Consider the following 22,986-nt stretch of genomic DNA (forward strand, 5'->3'; position numbering starts at 1 on the left):
TGCTTACTACCATTCAGTCCAGAACCTTTTGCCTTCTCGTCTGTTGTCCAGAAACATAAAAATTAGAATATACAAAACTATAATTTTGCCTGTGGTTCTGTATGGGTGTGAAACTTGGTCTCTGACATTAAGGGAGGAACATAGACTGAGGGTGTTTGAGAACAGGCTGTTGAGGAGAATATTTCGACCAAAGAGATAAAGTGACAGGAGGTTGGAGAAAACTGCATAATGAGGAGCTTCATAACTTGTACTGTTCAGCCTTGTACAGCCTTTTATGGAACCCGAAGGTTCATTACCGTGTTCACAAGAGCCCTCCACTGGTCCCTACCCTGAGCCAGATCTATCCAATCCATACCATCCCATCCTATCTCTCTAAGATCCACTCTAATATTGTCCACCCACCTACGCCTTGATCTTCCCTGTGGTCTCTTTCCTTCTGGCTTTCCCACCAATATCCTATACGCATTCATCTCCCCCATTAGTGCTACATGACCTGCCCACCTCATCGTCCTTGACTTGATCATTCTAATTATACTTGGAGAAGAGTACAAGTTATGAAGCTCCTCATTATGCAGTTTTCTCCAACCTCCTGTCACTTCATCTCTCTTCGGTCCAAATATTCTCCTGAACACTCTGTTCTCAAACACCCTCAGTCTATGTTCCTCCCTTAATGTCAGAGACCAAGTTTCACACCCATACAGAACCACAGGCAAAATTATAGTTTTGTATATTCTAATTTTTTTGTTCTTGAACAACAGACGAGAAGACAAAAGCTTCTGAACTGAATGATAGCCAGCATTACCCGAGTTCAATCGCTTCTTAATTTCATCCTGAATCAGGGTCGATCTGTTATCGTTGTTCCCAAATATCTGAACTGTCCCACATTTCCGAAACATCTGTTTCCTATCTTTATGTCAAGATTTTGCCCTGTGTTTTGGTGATGAGACAGCAACATATACTTAGTTTTCTCTGTGTTTACTTCTAGACCAACCTCTTTACTTGCATCAATTAATCAATTTGTGTGTTTTTCTTTATGGTATCTACATCATCACCCAGTAGATTCACATCAACAACAGCTGATGTGTCCCATTTAATTTCAGTCCCACCTGGTTTCCCCATACCTTCCTAATTGCATATTCTAAGGCAAAGTTGAAAAGGAGTGGCGATAAAGCATCTCCTTGTTTTAGACCATTCTGGATAGGAAATTTATCAGACAAATGTTTACCTACACTGACACCACATCCCCTGTAAATACCGTGACATATGCCTGAAGGCTGGAAGAATGGAGGAAGAAGAGATGTCTGTTGCTAGATAACGGCTTGGTAAACACATTTCTGTGCCAACGAATACGTATGCAACCATCAGAAGTGGTGTTTCCTACACAGTTCATGCAGTGACTTTCTGTGTGCTGCAGTTACTTGTAGAGAGTGTCGATTAAGGAGTGTTATAATTATTTGTAGTTAGGAGTGCAATAAATCCAGTTATCAATCCATACCCTGTGTTTGGCCACTAACACACATGACAATATCTATGACTAGGAAGGGAAGACGGCCATCTCCTTCCATCTCCATGATGAATTGAATGTTCTGGTGGATGATGTTCAGAAGGTCAGTGAAGTCTCTTAACCTGTCTGGACATAGGGCAAGATGATGCAAGTGTCCTCCACGTAACAGAAACTGCAGGGGAATTTATGGGCTGCCCAGTCAAGCAACACCTCAGTCTTCCATGAAAAAGATGGTGATAAATGGAAACAGTGGTAAATCCACAGCCACAACATCTGCTTGTTCATAGATGTTGCCACCAGAACTGAAGTATGTGGAGGTCAGGACATGGCAGAAAGGCTTGAGGATATCCTCAAAATGTCGACCAAAGAGATACATGGCCTCCCTAATCGTCACCCTAGTGAGGAATGACACCACATCGAAGTTGACCATTATGTCCTTGAGTCCAGTGCACAGAGAGATGAATGTGTGGATGAAGTCTGGAGAGTTCTTCACCTGATGTGGAGATCTGCCAATTCAAGTGCTGAGTAGATCTGCCAGATATTTGGCCAAGCAGCAGGAGCTCCAATGGTGCTCACAATGGGCCTTGAGGGAACATCTTGTTTGTGGATCTTCAAGAACCTATTCAGCCTCAGTGGCCTTGAATCCTGCTGTCAAAGTTATTGGCAGACCTCCTTAGAAAATGAGGATTTCTTCAGAAAAGTCATCTTCCACTACATGGATTCAGTAGGGTCCTTCAATTTTTTGTAGGCTTTGTCCTCCATAAGAGCAGTAATCTTCCAAAAAGAGTCGGCAGCACTGAGTATCACAGTTTCATTGTCTTTGTTAGCAGGAAGGACAGTAAGCTTTTTGCTGGCTTTCAGGGCCTGGAGAGACATCTTTTTTATATCAGATGATCCTTGGGCTTACCAGAACCTTTCATGACCCTGATGTTTCCTGCTGGACCTCCTCAGCAGTTTCCTTGGGCAAGGCACATGTTGCTTTCTCCACCACACACAGGACATCCTCAATAGGCACAAATGTTGCATCACAGCATAGTTCAGACCTTTGCCCAAGGTTGAGCAAGTTGCATCCACACATGACACATTGCTAAGACTGATCACAGTTTTCTGTTGTCATGGCGGAGAGTCAGGTGTTGGGCCTTGTGCAAGCACTGAAATTACCTGCAGCAATGTGCAAGACCTCCTCAGTCATGATCTGAACAATCAGGTCCCAGTAACGGGTTGATAGCCCATCAGCTGAATGCAGGCATGGTAGTAGCAACTCCAAAAAGACCACAGCCAGCTCCTATCTGGTATGGTGGATGCAAGAATGGAGCAGACAGAACCTAGTGGGTCTGAAGATCTTCCAGGCAGCATTGAAACATATGCAGTAAGCTTGGAAGCATGGAATGCTTTGGACCCTGTAGTTCGGGGGGAAGGGCAGAGTACAAAGTTGTCTGGTCTTCTTGATCTGAAGCTTCACAAATTGTCAAATGTAGTGACAAGTAGCCTTCCCACAGAGGAACACTATACAGGACCTGAGGTTCTCACAGTCATTATAAACAGTTCTATCTTCTGGGATATAATGTTGTGTAGTCCACCGAAAGTCAACCACCATTTCAGAGGAACATGTTGCCTCTGAAGAGAGCAGTCTTCTGGGATGTGGCGCCATGTAGGTATTGTGTTAACTGACGTTTTGGAGGAACATATTGCCTCCATCTTCAGAGCAGAAGAAAATCCTCAAGCAAAGAACCAGTGCAAGCAGGTGCAAACAGACTAATGTCAAGAATAAACCCAGCTGCATAGAGCAGGAAGGGAGGGGGGGCACATGGGAAATCAGTAGAGAGGAGTGGGGAAGGGTCTGGCAGGTTTGGCCAGCAGGTATGGAATACTGTGTCGGGGGAGAAAGGCAAGGTTAATGGAGGGCATTAACCTTTAAGCCTGGGGGTTGCTATGTGAGTTGGGCATAGACTTGCGTGGTCTTGTGGATCCAGCGTCATCGCACTGGTTCTTAGCTTGCGGATTTCCATTTTTCTTCTACCCTGAAGATGGAGGCGATACGTTCCTCCGAAACGTCGGTTAACACAATACCTACATGGCGCCACATCCCAGAAGACTGCTCTCTTCATAGTCACTGTCGTGAAAACCTCAAAACTTACATGTTGCCTCTGTCCCACATTATCTAGATAATCGGCTCAAAAATGGCAGTAAGTTGTCAGCCTTATGTTCCAGCCGCGCTTTACTACCCAGGATAATTATTTAATTAATTCCTGGTACTCATTTCTGTTAGAGGCTGAGTAAACCCCAGGGCCTAGTGCGGCTGGAAGGATTAGGTCAACTGAAAAAAAAAAACAATGACCTCATCGGGATTTGAACCCGCAACCTTCTGGCTTGTAGCGTAGCACCTCAACCACTATGCTACCGCGTGTCCCCACAAGAAAAGCATATAACTTGAACAAACATGGGATTATAAAGCAGAAAGGACCCTGGAAGCCAACACATTAATACTCAACGGCTACATCAGAGAGCCAAGGCAAACCACTAGGGGACAGGAAAAGAGTGACTAGGTTTGGACATGTGTATGGTTTTGATTGTACAGCAATTCAATTGTTCAGCCCAAAATAAATGTGCAAAAATTCAATTTTCTAAGTTTCAAGCATTTCCCACCATGTATGAACACAGGAATATACTGAAAACAGAATCTAGTAACTTTGCAACAATGATGCAATGGCCTACAGTATAAACTGATGATGCATCCTCATTCCCATAGTAGATGGAGTATATAATAAATAAAAATAAGCAAAATATAGCCGCATGTTAAGTGACAAGACATGGGGTTGGGATTAGCAATTGGATTTACTGGAATCTTAAAACTCTTAACTGCAAAGAATTACAGCAGTCTCACTAATTTATACATTTTACAACTCACTATTGCATGCAGTAAGTTTTCTCATCTTCCTTAGTGGCTGCCTGGTAACACCTCCCTACCATGTACATTCCTCAGCCTCCATGCTCAATGGTTTTTATCTTTGCTGGCTGGCAACCCTCTCACATCTAACCCAAGAGAGTAACTGTCCCCCATTCTCCACTGCAACCACAACTGTCCCCTCATTGACTATCACCAGCTCTTGATAGCCAGTGTAAGAGCTGGGGATAGCTAGTGAGTGGACAATCATGGTTGCAGTGGAAAACAGACAATAGTTATGGTCTCAGGTTAGACATAAGAGGGTAGCCACCCAGTGAGGACAGAAGCCACTGAACATAGAAGCTGGAATCAAAGTCGAAGTCATACTCACATTGCGACTGACGGTCAGTCAGTCTGTCTGTCTTGGTGTCGAGCCCCGACAGATTTTTTTTTTCTTTGTATGAAAGTTACTGTCCTGTTCATTTGGAGTGCCCTATCTGATGAGAGGTCGGGTCTGTCATTTTTCAGTCATAGTCTGTGTTAGTAAGTCCATTGTCAGTATTTACAATCTAAACTTAATTCCTATTCCTATGTACAATATATACAAGGCCTCTGTCAATCCAGGCTCGGTACAGCACATTATGCCCTATTTCTACTAGTATTCGCTACCACAGTAGCCTAGTCACTTGAACGGTAGTATGCCTGACCGCCGCCAAGTTTAAGCCTCTTATACTTTCTGTGTCTGGCTTCACCTTGTCCGATGTTGCGAAGAAGCTGGAATCAACTCTCTGGTGTATTTATATAGCCTTGGAACTGACCTAATAGAAAACACAAACTTCAACAGTTCTGTTATTGTGTGCATATCCATTGTCATGGAAACGTGTTTGCCGGCAGTTTCCTAGCAACAGTATTCCCTTCTGACTTCATTATTCTAGCTTTGAGCAAACATGCCACAATATTGTCATGCATATGGAGTGTGACTATAGATGGGGTTTGGATTGGTAATTGGATTTATTGCACATTTATATGACTAGTTACTACACTTCACAAATCACTATCACACACAAACAGTGTTCTCAGTCTGTTACAGTCTCCACTAGTTGTTGCTTGGTAGCAGCTTCAATGGTGTACCCTCCTCTTCCTGTGGGTTCCCTAACTATCCCCAGCCCCAGCTACCAACTTCTAAGAACAGCTCACAAGAACTGAACTGCAACAGTCCTCTAACTCCCTCACTAGCCAAATGACATCTACTTCACTGCACTAACTAATCCTTTCCGAGGGCTGGGCTTGTGACATCTGTGAATGGCCTTACCTTCCTTCCTCATGGCTTTGTTTTCATGGTGACCGCTCCCCAACTGCTCCCACCACTCATCCCAAATAGTTCTCTAATAAGCTGCCAGGCGCTCCAAGTGTACCACCATCATCTTTGTTCTTGGGTTGTACTTTTGATGCCTTTTCTTTCATTTTGGAGGGCCCCATCTCATCCACAATGTCCAATCACTCACTTTCTGGAATCCGATGGAAATCCCAACTACTTCCTTCACGACCTCTGGTCCGAGAGTCTGCCTGATAGTCTTACTGAATTCCCTCTCACTTCCTAGATGTAGCTGCTGTCTCGCACATCAGTCCTTTATTCCCTTGCTATACTTCTGGCAAGTCTGTCACCTCCTATCAAACATTCAACCTTTAAGGTCTCCTCTTGCAACAGTGTCCTTACCTGGTCCCCAACAACTACATCCCTTGCACAGTGCAGGAATGGCATGGCGAGTCATCTGTCTGTGAGCAGCGGCCACCTTCCTCCGGAACTCACCATCACCCTGGGTCCTTTTCTTCAGCTGTTGGTGGTGCTCTACAGCTAGATGTCAGTATTCCACTGTACTGATAGTTTCCACCACAGCTTCTTCATTACACACTTCCTGATGCTTCAGCACAGCCTCTACTTCTTCCTGACTCATTTCTGATTCTGTGGCAGTCACTCTTCCAGGTCAGTCTTAGTTTTGGCCTCCTTTGGTTCCTGGCTGGTTGCTGTTCTGGCCTCCACCCTTCTAGACAGGCCTCCAACATAGCCTTCATCTCTTCTTTCCAGGCATCCACTGTATACTGGATGGCACTTACTCTGGCTCTCATCTCATCTTCATTGACATCGATCTGGAAGGTGAGGGAAGTCACCCGGGCTTTCATCTCCTCTAGGCCATCGTCTATCTTCCCATGGCTGGTTTCCACAGCTTTCAATTCTTCTTGACTAAGTCCTTCTTTCCTTGCATGACATTCATTTTGGCCAGCTGGCATGTCAGCACTTGTTCCATCTCCACAGTGCAGCAATATAACTGCACAATGCAATCTTCAATTCAATAATTGATCAATCTAATCCCACTTCTAAAACCAGTTGTCATGAGTATGGAGTCTCCACTAGCAGTTGCTTGATAGCGGCTTCCAAAGGCAGACGCTCCCCTTCCTGTGGATTCCTGAACTATCCCCAGTCTCAGCTACCAGATTCTAACATCAACAGATAACAAGAACTGAACCGCAACTGTCCTCTAACTCACTCACTACCCAACTGACTTCTGCTTCACTGCATTAACTGAACTCAGCTTGGTCGGTTGAGTGATATAGCCTCAAAACTGACCCAGCAGAAAACACCATTCCTCTCCTGATGTGGGTGGCGTGGTATCAAGTGTACCAATGCAGTGGTGCTGTCCGCCTGGTGCCAGACCAGATGGCAACACCACTTCCACAGCTCTCCTATTGTTGTGTGATGTCACAGCAGATGTGACATGTTTCTTTGTTATGTATCCAATCATTGTTATTGTAAGTTGTTTACTGTGTTGTAACCTTGTAACGTCTCTCTACGTGCTACAATATACTGTGGCGTGTATACCTGTTGCTAGACAAAAAGTGCAACACAAATGCCGCCAACAGTATGAAAACAGTGTTTTCTTTGTCCACAGACGGGCTGTCGCTATGCAACAGCTGCACTGTGACATCACACAACAGTATGTGGCTGTCACATGACATGTTTCCTACGCAATGTGCCATGATGTCACTGACGCTTGGATTACGCAACAGCACTGCTGATAGCGACGTGCTGTGCTGTCTAATTTACAGCTACAGGGCCACACCGAACGAAAATGAGTAGTGAAAGTAGAAGTGGAATCAGGAATACAGGAGAATAAGGAGGTTGCCCTATGAGGATGTCAAGTGTGATTTAGAACACTTTACGTTTGGGACACTGCAGTGATACTGCATATGCCAGTGGTTCTCAAACTTTTTACCTCTGAGCCCCCTTGACAACACAAAATACTCTCAGGCCCCCAGCCTGTTTTTTTTATCAAAATAGAAGTCATGGTATGTTTGACATTTTATTCAGTTTGTTTTGTGTTTTTCTACATACTATTTAGCAGATTTTTTACTCAAAATTAAAGTATCACAATATTAGGCCTACAATATAAATTAGTTTTAACACTTGCAATTAACCAAAATATGTATTGAAATGAAACAATATTTAACTAACAAGTGCAAAGAAAATCAAACATTTAAATGTCTAAGTTCAATGTGATGGATGGGCCTGCTTTTGAGAACAAAGTTCATCAAAACGTGGTGTAATATCAGAAATGGCCACTCTAACTTCTTTAGCAATATTTAGCCTTGAACGATACTTTAACTTCATAGCTGCCGAAGCAGAAAAGCCTGTCTCGCATAAGTAAGTTGTTGCGAAAGGAATCAGGATCTTCAATGCCTTTTGGCTCAAAGTTGGGAATTCCTTGCCCATATGTATCCAGAACTCCAACAAAGACAATTTCGTGAATTTACTTTTTAACGAAGTACCACTAGTGAGATCGATGAGTTATTCTTGCTCATTTACATTCAGAGATGATGGCCCAGGAGCATTTTCGAATGGATTTTTAATCCAATTAAATTTATCAAATTCATTGCATAAGTATTTTTCGAAATGAACTTTCAACATTATGAGATGAACAAGTAGGCAGCTTTTTATGTCCATTGGAAGCACTGGATTATCAGTGTCTTGTACCATTGACACCAGACTAGGGAACATGTCTAGCATGTCATTTTCCATACTATTTCTCCAGAGCTCTAATTTTCTCATGAATGTCTTCACTTTGTCATTCCAAGAAAGTAGAGTTGCCTCATTCCCTTAAAGTGAAGTGTTAAGGATATTTAATTTCTCAAATATATCTGTGAGGTAAGCCATTTTCAATAAAAAAAATCCTTGTTGCTGGAACTGTCTGCTAGTGAGTGATTTTCCCCATTTAAAAAACATAACACCTCATGCCTCAGCTTAAACATTCTCTTTAATACCTTACCTCTGGAAAGCCATCGAGCATCACTAAAAAAACAACAGAGCAGTGTGTTTGGTACCCATTTCCTCACACAACATTTTAAAAAGTCTAGACTTCAGAGGATTTCAGAGGATGCAGCTGCTGCCGAACTATCAACGCTGTCTCTGGCATACGCATTTTATAATTGCTTTAGGGCAGTTTTAATTTTTATCTGTAGGAAAGTATGCTGCGCCCCCCCTGGGGGTCGCGCCCCACAGTTTGAGAACCACTAGCATATGCAATTGGTAGATCTTAGGTGTAATACTTATAGTGATTTGAGTGACAGTTTCTGTGTGGAGATCCACTGGTAGATAACGACTAGTAGTGACAGAGATTCCTTGTGCATGTGCAATGGTGAACTGGAAAGTGTGTAAATCAGTGATACCGCTGTATTGCATGCATTTAAGTGTGATTAAGAGAGTGTGTAACCAAGCTGTTAATAAACCCAATCATCCTAACCAGAACCCGTCACGCATACCCCCTTACACGTGACAATACTGTCTCATGTATGAGTGGCTATAGATAGGGTTTGGATTGCTAATCTGATTTGCTGAACACTTACAGATCGTAACTACAAGTAACTATAATGCTATCCTTAATTCACACTCTACATATTACTACAGCACGCACCATGACTTCTCAGTCTGCTGTATCTTCACTGGCTGTTGCCTGGTAATGACTTCAATGCTTAGCTTCCTATGCTTCCATGTTCACATTCTTACTGGCACATGACTATCTCACAACTCACTCCCAGGCTGGCAACCATCTCACACCAAACTCCCACTCTTCTGATTGACTCAAGACTCTAGATTCAGCCATGTTTTGCTTTCAAGCACCCATCTGGGGCCCAAGACCAAATTCTTTTTACTGCCAGACAATTGCAGGTATCTGGCAGGCACCCTCTCTGACAAGAGGATGGTTCTGTCATTTACAAATGCTGTACCTTGCCAGCTCAGTCATATTTACTGTCTATGAACACTAGCAGCCATTTTGTTTCATGAGTTTTAATACAAATTTTAGGATGGCCATTATTCCGTCTTCTTCTGACTCAGCCCCATTGAGCTCTATCATGATCTGCTGAAATATCGTTGCAACCACTTTGAACATGTCAGTCAGAGACATACTATTTACATTAGGAGTCTGGTTGTGCCTCAAGAGGGGGAACTTATTTCTCCCACTGTGGTGGGGCAGACTTGTGCAACTGAGAGTGGCTGAGGCTGCTGCTGTTGCTGTGTAGCACTGCTGAGAAGGACAGCCATGTGGTGGGGCAGACTTGTGCAACTGAGAGTGGCTGAGGCTGCTGCTGTTGCTGTGTAGCACTGCTGAGGACAGCCATGTGGTGGGGCAGACTTGTGCAACTGAGAGTGGCTGAGGCTGCTGCTGTTGCTGTGTAGCACTGCTGAGAAGGACAGCCATGTGGTGGGGCAGACTTGTGCAACTGAGAGTGGCTGAGGCTGCTGCTGTTGCTGTGTAGCACTGCTGAGGACAGCCATGTGGTGGGGCAGACTTGTGCAACTGAGAGTGGCTGAGGCTGCTGCTGTTGCTGTGTAGCACTGCTGAGAAGGACAGCCATGTGGTGGGGCAGACTTGTGCAACTGAGAGTGGCTGAGGCTGCTGCTGTTGCTGTGTAGCACTGCTGAGAAGGACAGCATGTGGTGGGATGGTTGGAAGAGAATATCCTTCCCGATTTAGTTTTGGGAGCCTTCTGCAACTGTCCTTTCAAATCTCTTTCTTGGCGTGCTTGCAGCCTTGATAATGGGTGGGATGTCGTTCTTCTTCATCCACCAACTTGCAGCTGTAGTATGTTGGCATCAATGCAGTACTGCCCTTTTCCAGGCACTCCTTGTGAAGATGACCGCCTCCACACAACATACAACAGGGATATTGCTTGCAGTTGGTCCAAGCTTGGCTGAATTGTTTGTGGGTGTAACACTGTATGGGGCCAGTCTGGACTTTGTATGCCTCTACCCTGATTGCACTATGGCAAAGGCTCATAGGTTTGAAGATCTCATGACTTTGATGACCTAGTAAGGTTAATAGGAAGAGGGGAATGTTTACTGTGGTTGTTCTTTATGCAGGTGATCGATGGGTGTTAGACATTTGTTTCCGGCTAATAACACCAAAAGCCAAGGTTCACCAACCCATCTGCGATGTCCTCTGCAGGAACTGAGACTGGAAAATGCTGCAACTGTTCCAGAGATACCCACCTCTGGTGTTCTCTTCCGAGCTGACTCCTGGGTTCCTGTGCCAGCAGCGTCGTTAATATGTATGCCACGACAAGTCAGCAGTTACGAGATCTTTTTCTCTAGGGATCTTGGTTGCTTTGGTGACCAGGATGGGAAATGCACTTGGGGAGTTATGAATTACATTATCACTTTAATACAACAAACAGTACATATTTCTGGTGTTTAGCAAAATGATAAGTGAAATTATATCTGGAAAGATTGATCAATTCTCCATTAAGCTTGCACATTGTTCTATTACTCTTCAATTAACCACTAAATTTCTGAATCTATTCCTCAACTCCTTGTAGATATCTCTCACAGCAATTATTACTTTAAATTTCATAGCTATCGTCATTATACAACAGTCTATATCACTATCTTTCATGACTCTCTGTCTGAGTGATTACTTGTCATCACTATATAACTCTCTATCTAACTCTGTGACTGTCTAACTATCAAACTGTATCCAACTGTATCTCACTAACTCCCTCTCTCCCAGGCGATACACCTTTCATAACACACAGGTAACTCTATGTCAAGGCCCATAAGTGGTCATTGTTAGGAAAGGGTGATAGCCACATTCTAATGACAGGCATCAGTCCAGCATTAAGCTAGGCGGGGAGATGTTTATCTTTAAACCTTCTTTCAGCCTTTATGGTTTCCTGATATGCTTCAAGTAAGAGACAAGTGAGCGGCCTCTGTAGTCTAGAGGTAACGTTCCCACCTCATGACTCGTAGTACGCGGGTTCAAATACCCGACGGAGGTCGTCGAATTTTTAAGGGCGGAAAAATTCAGGGAACAAGTCCTCCAGGAGGGACTTTAAGCCATGGGTCCCATGTCGTAGCTTTACGGCATGTAAAAGAAACTCATATCTCCAAACGAGGTCACTGAGCCAAATTACAGATGTAAGATTTGAGGCTTTCACGGCGGTGACTATGAAGAAAGCAGTCTTCTGGGATTTGGCACCGTGTATATGTGGTGTTAACCGACGTTTCGGAGGAACGTATCGCCCCCATCTTCAGGGTTGAAGAAAAAGTATAAGTAAATCTGCAAGCGACAACACTGTGATAAACGGTAAAGCAGACTGGGGGCGATACGTTCCTCCGAAACGTCGGTTAACACCACATATACATGGTGCCAAATCCCAGAAGACTGCTTTCTTCAAATTACGGATGTTTCCTGCCCAACAGCAGTCTCTAATACCTCTGGTAGATGGGGGAAGCATTATAGATAACTCTCAGCTAGTAGAGCCGGTCTCGCTGGCTGGGCGGGACTGATGGTAAGCACCAGTACCGGTAGGATATAGAGACTTGTAGAATATCATAGAGGGAAGCACAATGGACAAAGACAGGTCTAAGTGCATGGGGAAACCCACCCTCTCCAATAACTAACTAAGGGACAAGTGCAATAATGTTAACATCCCTCAAGGCAGGTTAAGTCCCATATCTAACCACTAAAACTTAAGAGTTGGTTCCTCAAAATACCCTTCTAACTACAAGCACGATGGAAGACAGCACTGAATGCCAATTACAGACACTAATGACAATGGTATAGCCACAGAAAGAATGACAACTGAGGAAGCTGGTACAAGGCCCTAGAAAGCCATACGGGTAGGTGGGTAATTGCCCATTCTGGCTTACACCTCTATTTCAACCCCTGGCATCACTTTGTGATTAACAGTTCACTTCTGAAAAGTATTCTCTAAGATTCATTGCATTTACTTACTTGTTTAACTTCATAGAGATGATCATGACCACCGAGAATCAAATCTATCTCATCCACATTTTCTGCCAGCTTTACATCATTTGGATTTCTCATGTGTGTTAATGCAATCACATAGTCACAACCCTGCCAATAAAACAAAATATTAAATTCAATAACAAAAAATTCAAGGCACAAAATGTAATATCAAATATTTTTGAATATGCAGAAAAGCCAACAGTTTCTTGAGTTCACATTGAGGGGACTGTGGAGAGAGTTGTGGCTGTTAGGATGCTGTACATATGTGGTGCTTTGTTCTACAGTCCAAAAGAAAACATGCTTTGGTAATGTGTAGCAGCTCGTACAAAGAATGGAGGATGAATAAAGTGCATGGTCATGTCTGCTGTTAGGTGAATACCTGCCATGTTATACCAAGTTATTTGCTGTACACACATCAAGTTCTCTTCCAAAGCAGGGCTCACAAAAACTGTTATGGGCAACAAGACTACACATATGTACATCTCCAAAACTACAGCAGGATTAAAATCTTTTTGACATTTGATGTGCGTCCGCTGTTACTGTACTAACCAGTAAGAGACATGCTACGCTGCCCAGTTCAAGACTGTCACTGAGTTTCAAATCAAATGTCCTGTGCAATCAGACAAAGCCTTTATGAACTCAGATGATGTACAGAATTAGTTAAAAGGCCTCATTTTTCTGAATGTGTACAAGTAAGCCGCACATTTCTAGCCAAAATGGTTAGCATTTTAGGGTCCTTTAAAGTTTTCTTATAACCACTGATCATATCTATCAGAGACAGTTGCGATTTTGATACCCCTTCTTGCAGACAGTACATTTATGATTTGTGCAAATATTGCTCTCATATCTCATAAAGTAGTTTCATGAAGGCTGAATCATTTGTTTATAGCGTTTAAAGAAGTCTATGTCATAAATTTTACTGGAATTTTATCTCAGACAATGCAGGTGTTGCCTCATTCTTTCTTTTCATCTCTATCCTGTCCATACTTCAGGGAACTGTATTATTTCATAGCACGCCAGGACAAACAAGGAGCAAGAGCAGGAAAGGATATAATTTATCAGTTTGTCTCTCACCCATGATACAAGCAGCATGTTCAAGCTGTGTCAATTTCTTTTTAACTGAGGACAAGTACGTAGTTTCTGATTCAAAGTGCCTGAATACTCATATAACATGTCACTCAAGAAGCCATGTACAAGTGATAGTGGTCATTCCAGCAATTACAGTTAGCAGCATTCACAAAATAGCTTTTAATGTGTATAATTTATTTTAACAAACATGTGTGCAAGAACGTGGCAGCCAAAGCACGTTGCATATGCAAGGCACATACGCACATGCAGAAGGAAAAGGAGAAGAAAGCCAGTACCAAGAAGGTGTTTCTGTCACTGAGAACATACATAAACATTCCAACAACAAAAAAGTGAAAAACCTACATGACTTCCAAAAAATATGTTGTACTTAGAACTAGTTTCAAATATTATGAAAAAGGCGAACTCCCTGTCAAAAAAGAACACTTCATGGAAGAAACTGTGTATAAATGTTCAAATTAATATTTTATTAATTTATTTTATGAAACAGTTCAGTTCTAGTCTTGTGTAGTCTATCAGTTTCCTAATGCTGCTGCTGGTACACCCACATGCGGAGGACCACAATTTGGCAAGTCCCAATTTTTTCTAGCCAAACTTCAAGAGACTTGAATCCAACCATAATAAATGAATTCTGATGATGCTGGAAGTGAGATCTACATTATAAATTGTTACTTGAATTTATTTTGAACTGATGTCTATGAATGTCCTTAAAAGAGAGAGGATCATAATACAGGATATGAGTATCCTCCACTCACAGAGGATGTAGTTACTCTCAGTGCATAATAGTTGACATTAATTACCAGCCTCAGCACATCATTTCACAAAACATCTATATAATTTCACATCTTCTGTAATTAGAAAATCCTTCATGCAATATTTTCCTAAAGGAGATCAAGGAAGGAAGGTGAACAGAGACGATATTAGTCTGAATAAATGGATAGAAAAGCAGTAGAGGAAAAATGAGGAAAGAAAGGGATAAAGGAAAGGAAGAGGTGAGGGATAAAGACACAAAGAAATGAGTTTCTAAAAAGGGCTATATAGCTGAGCATGTGCTAAAGTCATGATCAGATAACGGGAGATCCTGAAATATTTAATACACATGCATTACTGATCCTGTCTCACCATTCTTATATTTGCTATTAAAACTCTGTTATACTTAATTTGTATACAGTAACACATGAAGAGACTTTCCAGTGAATTTTCTACAGCAGCAGAAATATAGATTTCAACACCTTTGAAACTAATCAAATTGAGAAGAGTCACTCATGCCTTTTAAGGAACTGAAAGGCACTTCCCCACACTGTTATACTGAAGTATTACGGTATAAGCACAGGAACAACTCCACTCTAAAAAAATGGTAAGTGAAGAAGCTCGAATAGCTCACTCAGTATATGAAGTAAGCTATGGACTCGGTAACTGGAGAATCAAAGTTTGATTCCTAACATGGATAGAGCACACATACAGCATACAGACTAGCTGCAAGGCCCACCAAACCTCCTATCCAATTGGTATTGGGAGCTCTTTCCCTGGAGGTACAGTGACTAAGGCATGACAATGACCACTCACCTCCATCAAGTGCCATCTAGCACCTCACATGTCATCATGACCTGGTGCTTACTTAGGTACAGGAACAAAAATTTATTTAAATAAATTAAATAAATTTATTATCAATTTACACCATGAGACAATGCACCATACAGTTCTGAATATCTCAGAGTATATGACAAATACTCAGAGTGGTGCTACTGCATACTGCACATCTCCTTAACAGCCAATTATTACTCCCCATTACATTGTTCAGGTTATTCACAAAACCTTTCTGCATCTGCAGGTATGCCCTAATTTTTGCTGTTACCTGTTTTTTATTTAGTTATATTGTGACACCATACCAATTCTTGTGTTACTGAAGATTAAATATTTAGTTATCTTATGAGACTATATAAATTGCTGAGTTCATGCAGTATAAAATATGTTCATGGTCTCACAACTTTAAATGATGAATAAGGAACAAAGTGAGAAGATGAATACCTCTACCATGACACTGCAAGTCGTAGGAGGCGACAAAAAGGGAAGTCTCGAATCTGAGACAGTAAAATATCGTCGCGAGTCCCAAGGGACTCAGATCCAAGAAAGACTGTGATGGCGAGACCAGCAGCATGTACAGAAGACAGACCAGTCCTCTCGTCAGAGAGGGCGCCCCAGAAGAACAAGACCATAACTATCAAACAGTAACAAATATCTGGTCATGAGACCCAGGAGGGTGCTCGACACCAAGACTTACTGAGTGACTGGCCGTCAGCCGCAATGTGACTTTGACTTTGAGATGATGTGCAACAGTTTTTTATTGTTGTATCATGTGACTATCAGCATGGACTGTGTAGAGAACACCGATTCCCAGTTACTCCATTGTTGCATAGCAACAGTAATGTTTGCAGAGTCATTCCCTAGCAACAGCTGTCTCTGCTGGCATCCCAGTTCTTGCTTTGAACAAATATGTCACATTCCTACTTCACTGAGGCTGCTTGTCCTTAGTAGCCTATGGAATACCGCCATATCCTCTTTCTCCGGTCAGTGCAGGCAAAACTTCCCAAGTGTCCACTGCTCCTATAACTCTGACTCTTCAACTGTGAGTAGTCTCTTCTTTCACTTGGATGGTGGCTGACTCTTCCAATGTCTTTACCCACTTTTCACAGCCTGACAGAAGACTTGACTGCTTGCTTTGCAACCTCCAGTCCGAAAGTCTATCTGAGGGTCTTTCTGAATGCCCTCTTGCTTTCTAGACATAGCTGCTCTTTTAGGCTTCGGTTGGCAGCACCATAGCTCAGTGGCTAGTCACTGCCTTCCAGCCACAGTATTCTGGGTTTGAGCCCAGGTCAGGTTATGTGGGATTTGTGGTGGACAAAAATGATCTAGGTCAGGTTTTCTCTGAGTACTTCAGTTTACCTTGCCAATTCTCATTTCAGCGACTGCTTCACATTCATCACCTATGATTCAAGGCTGGTACAAGAATCCAAATAGTGGCTCACTAAGTCTCAGCCCACCCCTTACTTACTTACTCATGGAGCTGAGCCCTTCTTGAGGAGCTGCCAATTTTGCACCTATTCAAGAATATCCCAGCATTTTATGGAACCCAAAGGTTCATTAGCGTGTTCACAAGAGCCCTCCGCTGGTCCCTATCCTGAGCCAGATCTATCCAGTCCATACCATCCCATCATATCTCTCTAAGATCCATTCTATGAGTAATATTGTCCACCCACCTACGCCTTGGTCTTCCCTGTGGTCTCTTTCTTTGTGGCTTTCACACCAATATCCTATACGCATTCCTCGTCTCCTCCATTCGTGCTACATGACCTGTACACCCCCAAGAAGCTAAAAAAAAAAAGTAGGCTTTGGTCCTTTATACCATTGTTGCACTCTGGTCCCTTCCATCATCTCTTCTTGACTGTCAGTCCTTTATTACTGCAGCCCTCATACTGTGCAGCAATGGCGTCTTCGGCGAACCTTCTGCAGTCAGCAGCACCCTAGTTTTTTTTTAATTTGCTTAGTGGTGGGTGGAGTTCAACTGTGTCCACTCAGCATGGCAGCCACTGATTGGCCTATTGTACCTGCCCAAGGTGATTATGATGGAGAATTTGGTGGAATGAAGATTGGAAGGAGAAACCGAAGTACTTGGAGAAAACCCACCGGAGTGCCACTTTGTCCACTACAAATCCCACTTGACCTGACCCAGGATCAAACCCGGGCCGCCGTGGTGGGAAGCCAGCGACTAATCGCTTCAGCTATGACACGGTCTACGCTACAGTTAGATGCTGGGGTCCATATTGCCCACTGTGGCCTTCTCATTAGGAACTTCCTGATGCTCCACTATGTCATCTGACTTTTCTCGACTGGCCTTAAATTTTCCTGCAAAGGCCTCCATCCCTTCTCACCAGGTTTCCGGCTTGACTATCATCTCGTTTAAAGTGCTGTCTATCTTGGCTTTGGTGGTTCTTATTTCAGCCAGCATGCATCTGCTTCATCACTTGTTCCATTTATATGGTATGATGTTGTAACTACACAATGCCATCTTCAATACAATAATCAATTAATCCAATCTCATTTCTGACACTAGCTGTCAAATGATTTAAAGACTATTGGAGTGATAAGTGGATTTACTGGACACTTTTAACACACAGCTCATGAGTACATTTTGCAAAGCACTATCACACACAGTCTAGTGTTCTTAGTCATGGTCTTTACTGCGCTCCTTGGTAGCAGTATGCAATGGTGTAGCATCCTCAGCTTCCATGTCCAATGGCTCCTGTCCTCCCTGGCTGGCACCTTTCGACTACAGTGTCCGAGCCAAACTAACTGGCTTCCAACTGATGAACTAACTCACTCATTAAGCACAATGGACTTTTTATGTAGCCTCGGCATGGGCCACATACAAAATATTTCTCCAAACATTTTTTTTTGTTGCATCACATAGCTATTGCCATGGACCACACAGAGAACACTGCTTCCCAGTTACTCCATTGTTGCATGTTACAAAACTGCTGCCTAGTAACAGACATGTTTGTAGAGCTGTTCCCTAGCAATGGCTGTCCCAATTTGCTTCACAGTTCTTGCCTTGAGCAAATATGCCTAAGTATTGTTCTGGCACTTGCCTCTACTGACAGAAGGAATTCCATAATTATTCTCAGCCAATATAGCTGGTCACTGACTACAATATGAACTGGACACCTTCACAATGGAAGTCATCATTGTGACAATTCACTTTATGTTTCTGTTAAATTAAAACTTATTAAACGAAGGCTTTTAAAACAAATCCATAGCTGAATGAAACGAAATATTGCATCTTAACAATACTAACCACTGAAATGAACATGTAACAGTTATGAACAATAAAAAGGGGTGTAGAATGTTTGAAGATAATTTCCTGAGCATAGCTCTTACATACATACAAACTGATAACAATATTTCTCAATAGTAAAAATTAATACTGGCTAACAGATTCATGCCGGTCATGGTAGCCAAGTGGTCTAAGACATGCACTGTCTTCACTCACTCGGAAGCCGGGATCGTGGGTTTGAATCCCACTCAGGGCATGGATGTTTGTGTGCGTTTTTCTGTGTTTGTCTACAGGTAGAGGCCTTGTGATGAGCTGATCACTTGCCCAAGGAGTCCTACCGTATGTGTAAGATCTAGAAAAACCAAAGTGATTGGAGTTCATGGAGGTAGGCCTAGGCCCACTAGGGCTGTAGTGCCAAGGGGGGGGGGGGAGAAGAAAAAAAACAGATTCATACGTTTTAATTAAAATAAAACTGTAAAACACAACAAGGACTTCATTACAGAAGAAAAAACCACTGGTATTGTTAATTTCTCAACAGTATACATAGTAAAACAACCATTTCAGGTTTCTTTTGGAAGCAGTGGATTTGAACACTAAACTGACGAAAATTTTAAATGGAGGTAATTTAACACTGAGACTATTCACTTGGAATCATTCCAAATGACCATTAAACAAGGGAAGAACTTCAAATAAGAAATATAAATAGAGGTGACGATGTATATGGAAAACCATTACATAAAATAAGGGATTCCTTCTGGCACTGTCACTATAATGAGTATAATTTGTAATCCGCCACCAGGGTTTTGCATCAATGACAGTTTTGTTTCCAAAGTTGTTTTTGGCTAGCAGTCCATAAAGGTCCCCTTTACCCATCCTGTGTCAGCACCCTTATTTGCAATCCAGATCTGGGAGTAGCTCATCCCTACCTTGTTTTCACATCTGAGAAATGCATTTCACATGACTACCCAAGAACTTCCTCTTCAGTCCAGTACCTTGTTTAGTGTGTACTGTGCTGCTTAGCTAATTGAAACAGTTTGCAGAAGCATCATGCAGTACCTTCCCCTCCTTGCCTCAGGTTTCCGCTTCTCCTGAGCTTCCGGTGACCCAGGATGAATGATGATGTCACAAAATATAACTATGCATGGGCTGTTTAAGGTTCCGTCCCCATCAAACATCAGCTATATTTTGGATGGTGCCCACTACAAAATTTTGAAAACACCTAATTACAGCAACAAATAGAAAAGCTCATTTTGAATATGAAGACTGTCATAATATGTCTGTAGAAGCACAACAGAAGGCAGTATGGATTAACTTCAACACTGTCTGCAGTACTGAAGAACAAAGACAAATATGGTGTATACCAAACCCATGCAAACAAATACTGTTCCACTTTCATGAATACATATTAGTGAAACTGTTTCATGATGCGAGATGTGACTGTGTGATGAACATAAGAAGAGACCTGTGATACCAGTGTAATATCACATGCACGGGAGCTACATCATGATGGTACATTCCATCCATGTCTGTTATAAAGAGGTTTACTTTCATTACAAGTGTGATAACTTAGGTGTCAATTTATACAAAGGTTCAAGCAAAGTTTATGCAGCACTACTGTAACAAGCATTTTACAGTTAAGTAAAACTTAACACATACACAAACGTATTCCAGCTGTGGTAATTAAACAATTCATAAAGTAGTGTATGTACATAAGTATTGGTGGGATTTTAACTGCTTCATGTGTTACATCTGTCACTCCAATCTGATACAAATTAACACACTGCTTTTCACTAGCCTGCACATACAGCAAATTATGGGTGGAATGTGGGTCTGCAACGAATATTGGGTAGAATGAACACGGGATTTGTGTGCATGAAGTAAACTGTAGGCAGTACTTTGGCTTGGAAAGGATGGGAGTAGAAGATGTTATATATAGACTTTTAAGAAAGTTTTTATTCAGATAATGCTAATGATGATGAAATGCTGAATTATTATTCATTACTTTCATATTCTTGTTGGACCCACCCCAAAGTAGTAAAAATATTGCCATACCAATATCAGTATTCAAACTTAGTGTCATATTGTATTATGCATAACTGCAAGTTACTGGATTGACTTATAGTTACATATTTAAACAATTTTTGTATATTACGAGTATCCATTAGAATAAGCATTTTTATCAATTTTATAAATTCTCATTCTATCAACACTGCACTGTATTTCAAACCATTTTTGTCGCAAGAAAATAAGAGGGTAAAACCCCATTAATAACAAACCCCACCTCTACACATTATCCTTAGCCAGTACTTTCCATGATGTTTTGCTATGAAAAGTTTTTTTGGCATCCATATACTCGTAGTAATGATGACTTCCATTTTCAATTTAGCTAATTCTGAATGTGTTAGTATCCCTCTGGCCCACAGTACATATAATACTGTGATACAATGCCTAAAAGGCAGAACAGCAGAGCCAGAAGAGACAGCCATTGATAGGCAAAGGCCCTGCAAACACACTCCTACAGCAACAGATATGCATGCAACAACAGAAGAACTGTGGTCAGCACCAAGGCTATATAACGAGGACCACTGGGGACAAGTCAGTTGCAAGCTGGCAATCAGTAGCTAGCAGCTGCTTGTGAGTAAGCTGAGTCTGCAGTCCCAGTTGGTGGTTGGCCATGAGCACAAAAGTAGAGAAAATCTCCACTGTAGCAAGTCGCTACCAAGCAATGACTGTTGAAGACAGAACAATCTAGGAAGTCTTAGTGTGAGCTATAATGATCTGTACAATGTGTAGACTAAAGAGTGTGTTATAATTATTTGTGTTTATTATAAGTGTTTGATAAGTCCAGTTATCAATGCAAACCTCATGTCTAGGCCCTAACACATGAGAATATATCCAGACATTTTACGTAGCATGAGAAACATACCTCCTGTTTGAGTTGAGCTCCCAACTTTCTTCCAGCTTCAATAAAATCGAGGAAGGTTACCTCTTCGGGATTAATGTTGCCCAGTGTATCCAACCACTCTTGTTCAACTAACCCCACCTGAAATAAATTCAAACACTGTTACATTGTCTATGCAGTCTAGAAAACCGAAATAAATAGCCATGGGGATTCGTTGCGCTGAACAGTTGGCACTAACTTTGCCATGAAGTGGCGGTCACTCAGTCGGTATAGTTCGCTTGCGGACTAAAACCACGGAGTTTGTTTTTTCTTTTCTTTACATTGTCTATGAGCTGGTATCAAAAAGTTCCCAGACTATTATTATTGTAACTGCCTCGGTGAAAGAAGATAAGGGGGGAGGCCAACGTCACACTTTTATAGGTCCATTGCATCTGTCTGCCATGTGCCACCATACTGTGAACATGCGTAACATGCGTTGTTTTTACATGAGTGTTTTCTTCAACTTTGTGTTTCATTTTGTCTGCGATGGATGGCAAAATCAAGCAATGTGTCTGTGTCAAACTTTGCATGAAGCTCAATAAAACCATTACCGAAACCCTTGGAATGCTTTGTGAGGCTCTTCAAAAACATTATTTAAGCCAGATGGCGGTTTTTGAATGGCATTCACATTTCAAGGCCAGTCAAGTGTCAGTTCAAGGCAATAAACATTCAGGGCAACAAAGAACCAACAAAACAATAGAAAATGTTGACAGAAATTTGAGAACTCATCAATGAAGACAGTTGCCGAACAATCCATGAGCTTGCAGACACCACTGGGATCAGTTATAGAGTTTGCCAGGAGATCTTAACAGAAAATTTGAACATGCACCACACTGCTCCTTCATCATAACAATGCACCTGCCCACACGTCCTTGATAACCACAGAGTTTGAGACTAAAAAGATGGTTATTGTTAACCCTCCCTACTCGCTGGATTTAGCCCTCTGTGATTTCGCTTTGCTTCCCAAATTGAAACTGAAACTGAAGGGATGACTTTTGAAACAGTATCTGACATCCAAAGGGAATTGCAAGTGGTACTCCATAGCATTAAGCAAAATCACTTTCACAGTGCTTTTGAAGTGTGGAAAAAATGATGCGATTGCTGTATGCATTCCCAAGAGAACTATTTTGAAGGAGATGACAGCCAAAATTGAGCAACTTAAGCCAGCACTTCTTTTTTACCCAGTCCAGGAACTTTCTGATAGCACCTCATAAATATACGAGGTGTGTTCAGGAAATAACGGGAATTTTAAAATTTCGNGCATACAGTAAATCTCATACAGGCTATAGCATCACTGTCGTCATCACCAAAGTCATCTCTTTGAATTGAATTGAACTGATTTACATTCTATAAATCCTAAGTAGGTTAGTACCTTTGGATACAGAACAAGTCAAAAGGTTACATACATAAGTACAGGCAATTTTAGCTTAAAAATTA

General features: G+C 42.0%; 2 protein-coding genes across 9 annotated transcripts in view; both read right to left on the bottom strand.

The window, feature by feature from the left end:
- Positions 1 to 22,986, bottom strand: part of LOC111866657 (mannosylglucosyl-3-phosphoglycerate phosphatase) — a 171,398-nt gene that overhangs the window by 79,992 nt on the left and 68,420 nt on the right. For all 8 annotated transcript variants that reach the window (XM_023855827.2, XM_023855826.2, XM_023855825.2 and 5 more), the window contains 2 exons: positions 21,535 to 21,651; positions 12,677 to 12,799 (listed from right to left, as the gene is read on the bottom strand). In XM_023855827.2, the coding sequence (XP_023711595.1) occupies positions 12,677 to 12,799; positions 21,535 to 21,651 (240 nt within the window). The remainder of the gene's footprint in view (positions 1 to 12,676; positions 12,800 to 21,534; positions 21,652 to 22,986) is intronic.
- LOC117282488 lies at positions 8,888 to 10,830 on the bottom strand. Its single transcript, XM_033752363.1, has 2 exons — positions 9,985 to 10,830; positions 8,888 to 9,904 (listed from the first exon to the last, which is right to left on the bottom strand). Exons 1-2 carry the CDS (start codon positions 10,375 to 10,377, stop codon positions 9,704 to 9,706), a joined length of 594 nt encoding a protein of 197 aa, XP_033608254.1. The 5' UTR covers positions 10,378 to 10,830; the 3' UTR covers positions 8,888 to 9,703.

The sequence above is a fragment of the Cryptotermes secundus genome, unplaced genomic scaffold (assembly GCF_002891405.2).
Source record: "Cryptotermes secundus unplaced genomic scaffold, Csec_1.0 scaffold2030, whole genome shotgun sequence".
Taxonomy (NCBI): Eukaryota; Metazoa; Arthropoda; class Insecta; order Blattodea; family Kalotermitidae; genus Cryptotermes; species Cryptotermes secundus.